Source organism: Engraulis encrasicolus, chromosome 19 (assembly GCF_034702125.1).
Source record: "Engraulis encrasicolus isolate BLACKSEA-1 chromosome 19, IST_EnEncr_1.0, whole genome shotgun sequence".
NCBI classification, from domain to species: Eukaryota; Metazoa; Chordata; class Actinopteri; order Clupeiformes; family Engraulidae; genus Engraulis; species Engraulis encrasicolus.
This window is the reverse complement of record NC_085875.1, coordinates 10,860,418-10,866,417: the sequence shown is the minus strand read 5'-3', so window position 1 is coordinate 10,866,417 and position 6,000 is coordinate 10,860,418. Positions and strand designations below refer to the sequence as shown.

Genomic DNA, 6,000 nt, shown 5'->3' with positions numbered 1-6,000 from the left:
ACAGTATACCCACCATAAAAAAAGTAGACTACACGACTGATGAAGGCCCTGTGTAATGTCATAGTGGTGTGGTAGTTCCACTGGCGTAAAAGGGGTGCATCTAGGGGGCCTACCGTGAAGTAACTTTCAGATACTTAGCCCAATATTAGATTATATTTTAAAGAGAAATCTTTTGACTCTCTGCAGATCTGGAAATTGATATTCCCCTCGTGGACTGGCCCTCCTCTTGTAAGGCATTTTCCATCCTTGCACAAATGGACCTTAGGCATCTATTTCTGAAGTCTTGGCCCATGAAGGAGTACAGCAGTGGATTGATGAAGCTGTTGGCATAGGCCAGCATGATGGAGATTTGAGTCCCCGTTTTAATATTGGGAACCTGGTTAATGCTCAGGAGTTTAAAGATTTGGTAAGGCACCCAGCAGATGACAAATGTGATTATAACAGCTGTCATGAGTCGAAATGGTTTGGATGATTTTGTCATGCGATTGACTCTCAGCTTCTGCATAATGATGGCATAGCAAACTACTATAACCACCAAAGGGAGGGCTAGCCCAAATACAAAACCCATCACGACCAAAGTCTCCATTGACATCAGTGCCTCAGTGCTATTGTAACCACAAAGAGTTATGCCGTGTAAGTCATGTGTGTCATAGAACAACAGGGTTGGGAGGGAGAGTGCCGCGGAGAGAGTCCAGGCAGCAACAATGACGACTGAGGAACCTCTGATTGTGCGGTGGTTCTGAGACCACACAGGAAAGATAACGCACATGCAGCGGTCTATGCTGACAATGACCAGAAGGAATACGCTGCCGTATATGTTCAGAGGCATGACCACACTAATGAACTTGCACATAAAAAGTCCAACGTGCCACTCTCCGGTTGTCATGTACACTGAGTTGAATGGCACAGTGATGCAGAGCAAGAAGTCAGATACTGCCAGGCTTAAGTACCACGAGGAGTTGACCGAGCGCTTTGTCTTCACACCAATGATCCAGATGACGAGGCCGTTTCCCAGGACGCCCAGAACGAAGATGATAATGCTTGATAGAAGGACGAAGACACACAGAGCGTCACAGGACCAAGCAGGTGGCGGTGGTGGAGTGTAACGAGCCCGCCCTTCATAATAATCTTCATAATCAGAAGAATAATCATTGGCGTGTCCGTCCATTTCATGTGTCCCATTTTTAAATGTTTCATTTGCACCCATGATGATCTGTTTTAAGAAAACCAACAGATTTTAGTTGATGAACTATAAGAATAATAAGAATAGGCTGATAATGATAATGATAATAATAATTATATATATATATATATATATATATATATATATATATATATATATATATATATATATATATATATATATATATATATATATATATATATATATAATTCGTATAACTAGCATATGCTTCAACAGATTGACAAAAGATTATTAAAACAACATACCCAGAGCAGAGTCCTACAACAAAATGAATCCCTGAAAAAGTAGCCTTGATGCTGTATGGTCAAAAGTGGTAATCTTTTGTCTTGTTATTTGTTATAAGTCTATGCTGATATGAAATGATACATAACATAGGAAACTCACCTTGAATTGGATAACTTCTGACAGTGGATATGAATCTAACGCTCCGTTCTGCAAGAGGAGGCTGTCAGCTGTCTTTGTGACACTCCCAGCCACATATACTGAAACAAAGTTGTGACACAAATGTGTGGGTGTTGCAATGGTGTCAAATGATTTTGCCACTAACATATGACAGAGAGATACCACTTAACTACCAACTACATTTCCTCCGAATTTCAAAAGAAAATATTGTCATTTAAAGTATTTATTTTGCAAAAAATACAAATGGTCTAAACTCAAAAGATGCAATGTTTTCAGACCTCCAAAAAGGCAAAGAAAACAAGATGACATTCACTTAAAAACAACATAAAATGAATGCTTTACTTTACATTTGATGGAATAACTATTTTAATCACAGCTTTCAAGCATCTTGGCATGCTCCCTGCCAGTGTTTCACATTCTTGGATGACTTAATTCCCCTCCCGGTGCAAAAAGTTTCTAGTCGGGTCATAATGTGACGTTCTGTTACCAGCCACTGGCAAGGACTTTTTAATAATTGATTTGACCTCTATGGACCCTTTTGAAAAGATTCAGCCCCATTCCCATGTCCCTATCAAAAATCATGGCTTTTTTTTCTACTAGAGAGCCAAATTCAAAATGGCGCCTGGCACCATCTCTAAAAAATAAACTTTGATCTGGATGACCTAGAATCATGTATTCCACTCGGCCACTCGGACATGGTTGGGAGTTGGAATGTGATCAAGAGTGAGCTGGGTGGTTATAAGCCATTTACCTAAATTCAGCAATTTGAATTCTTACACCAGGCCTAGAATTAAGTCATCCAAGAATTAAACATGCACTCAGAGAGTGCAGACCTCTGCCAAGGAAGTTGTTTGCTAGAACATTTTACTATGTTATGTTTTTAGTCTTTCTGCCTTCTTTTTGTGGAGTTAGAAACGGAATGTCAAAATTCTCCTTACCCCGCAATTGGGAAGAATCTTTAAACAAATTGCTCGATCCAGATTACTACCAAAATTTAATCACTTGTTCCTTTTGCCATTTCCAACACCTCCACAAAGTTTCATCCAAATCCGTTCATAACTTTTTTAGTTATCCTGCTGACAGACAGACAAACAAACAAACAAACAAACAGACAAACCAATGGGACCGAAAACATAATCTCTTTGGCGGGGGTAACAATGTGGAGGACTGTCAGATTATTTAGAATCACTGAACGCAAACTCGACATCGGATTTAAGAAACGTTAATTGTGATCATGTAGCCTATTTTAATACTGTGTAGGCTGCTATGTTTCAAGCTCCCCTCAGGCCGTCAGGGCAGTCGCTCTAGGCTACACTCCCATGGCATCTTCAAAATATTTTGTTATTCGCATGCATTCGCATGCTTATTCGCATGCATTCTTGCTCCCCCCCCCCTCCGAGCAGCGCGTGCCCCCCTCACAACGCGCACGGGGCCCCTCCCTTTGCCAATCTCTCGAGGTGTCAGGTGAATCTGAATCTGACTCTGAAAACTTAGTTCAGAAGCTTCAATCAAAAAAAGGCTACGAATTACAAAGCAAATCAGTTGAAACATGGAATCATAGCCTATTTTTCCTAGGCATAGCTATAACGGTCGGGTTTTTTGCTACCTAAATGTGGCACCTACAGCTGGCTGGCTGGCAGATTTATGATCACTAAATGTCCTACTCAACATTGTTTTAGAGAGGTTGATTGTGAGCATATTTTGTACACTAATATGTAGACCTACTGTATTCAGGCTACATTTCAAGCTCACCTTTCAGGCTCTACTCCCAGATATCTTCAAAATCTTTCGTCTCCTATAAGACTTATAGGCGCTCAAGCGACTGTCGCGTGCAGCGCTTCTCCCTCCCCCCAGTGGAATTGTTGCTTACCCGCGCTCGTGCCCATTCTCAGTGGCGGACTTAGCAATTTGGGGGCCTAATGCGAAGTAAGCTAGGGGGCCCATCAGCCCACCCAAGTGTGTATCTAATAAAATAAATATAAGCGCATTGCCAATTACAATGCAATCATAACAGAGAGAGTAGATAAGGGTTAGGGTTAGGGTTAGGATATAGGGTCAAAATCCCTTATCGGGACCCCTCCCGATAACTTTGAGAGGTCATAACTAAGGCTAGGAAGGTCGCACAGACGAGAGACACATGTCTCTCGAAGGAAGCTGCACGGAGAAAAACAGGAAGACACTCCAGCGTGTTGTGAACACAGCGAAGAAGATCATTGGAGTACCACTCCCCTCCCTGCAGGACATTTACACCACACGCCTCACCCGGAAAGCACTGATGATCATCAAAGACACAAGCCACCCTGCACACAAACTGTTCAGCCTCCTGCCCTCTGGAAAGAGGTACAGGCGCCTCCGTTCCCGTACCACCAGGCTGGCGAGCAGCACAATGCACCAAGCGATCAAGATGCTGAACACTCAACCCACTCTCCCTCCAATGTCAGCCTCTAGCCAGCAAGGCCACTGACAACCCCCCCCCCCCATCCCCCACCACCATATCTGCGACTGAACATTCCACCTGCAGTACTATACTTGTGACTGAACTTTCAACCTGCACTAACTCACAACATGCACACACACACACACACACACACACACACACACACACACACACACACACACACACACACACACACACACACACACACACACACACAAGCACACTGCACTTTCTGCACTAAACCCAAACATACACACACTGACACACACACACACACACACACACACACACACACAGACACACAAACACACACACAAGACGCACAACGCACCTTCTACCTGCACTAAACACATACACACACACACACACACACACACTGCTGCTGGTGTACTTGACAGACCTTTTAATATTTATTTTTCTTCAAAATGCTACTATTACCATGTCAGAACGCTATAAAGGACTTTTTTAGGAAAAGCACAAAAGCACAACAAATACCTCTTAATGTATGTCCTCTACAAGTCTTCTGTTGTCCAGTCTTGCACTTTAAATGTCTGTATGAGCACTGTCTATGTCCATACTGTCTTAAGTCCATGTATAAGTACTGTCTATGTCTATACTGTCTATGTCCTTACCTAGATTAGTCTATGTCTGTATGGGAAAGCAAGAAATGTAATTTCAAATGCTTTGTATGACCAGTGCATGTAAAGAAATTGACAATAAACCTACTTGACTTGACTTGACTTGACTTGTATGTGTTCATCTAGCTCCCATCTCACCATCTTTCCACGACTTTCGGGGGCGGAGCTATGGACGGTCAAACTTTTGTTTTGGCTGTAGAATTTCCCCACAAGGTCGTAGAGAGATGGGACCAAGACAGGCGTGTTCCTTGACCCCGAATTATGGCTTATTGCATCGCCGAGTCTCTACGACGTACCGTTCCGGAGATATTCACCATCAACGTTTTCCCATTGACTTTGAATGGGGCTAAAACGGCTTCCCTTCCATGTCGCAAAGTCATTTCACCCACTTCCCGAGGTAGCACAGAGAAAAGACACATATCCTCGGATTCCGCAGGACCATAGCTTTCCAACAAAATCGTTCTGAGCTCTCTATGACGTTCAGGGGCGGAGCTATTGCCAGAAACAACTTTATTTTGGCTGTAACTTTTGAACGGAAAGTCGTAGAGACACGGGACCAAGACAGGCGTGTTCCTTGACCCCAAATTATGGCAGGAAGCATCGCGGAGTCTCTACGACGTACCGTTCCGGATATATTTGCGAAAACACTTTTTCCCATTCCCCCTCTGGGGGCCCCTACATTTGGCGGGGGCTAAGGCGGTTGCCCAGGTAGGCCTCAATATAAAGACTGCCACTGCCCATTCTCGACAGGCCTGGTGAATTTGTATGACTGACACTGAAGACTTCAATCAAAATCATGAATTATACCGAAATCAAATGATATTGAAATATGAAATGATAATTGCCATATTATTTTCCCCCTCCCTTGGAAGGGCAACGTCAGTCAGGGTGAGCAAAAGGGCAGTTGCCCGGGCACCTAGGGCAACTATGCTGTACACGTGCCTGCTCCCACATGGCCAAGGCTGTGTCAAGGCATCCACGCCCAGTGAAGTCTCACAGGCATCCTTTGAGAAAAACAACTTGCAGTGGGTATTTTCGGGACTCACTAGTTTCACGCCGTGTCGGCCAGGATGGGCGGGATTTGGGTTTTGCGGATGGGCGGGATTTGGGTTGTGCGTACTTGTGGATTTTGGAGCTCGTGCACAGCTGTAGGGTAGGGTACACATAGGGTGTGATATGTTAACTTAAAGGAACAGACCACCCTTTTTTGATTTTCACATATTTGCAGTATTTTCAAGCATTATTCATGAATGTGCATGTATAATTTTCGTCTATGTGTTTGCATTGCCCCGTTAAACAGTATAGCCAAATTAGGCATA

The 6,000-nt window shown here is 43.4% G+C and overlaps 1 protein-coding gene across 1 annotated transcript; it reads right to left on the bottom strand.

Annotated features, from left to right (window-relative positions):
• On the bottom strand, positions 1-1,663 carry LOC134470016 (N-formyl peptide receptor 2-like). Its single transcript, XM_063224045.1, has 2 exons — positions 1,589-1,663; positions 1-1,213 (listed from the first exon to the last, which is right to left on the bottom strand). The coding sequence occupies exon 2, from the start codon at positions 1,205-1,207 to the stop codon at positions 158-160; it is 1,050 nt and encodes a 349-aa protein (XP_063080115.1). The 5' UTR covers positions 1,208-1,213; positions 1,589-1,663; the 3' UTR covers positions 1-157.
• Positions 1,664-6,000: the final 4,337 nt, after the last annotated feature.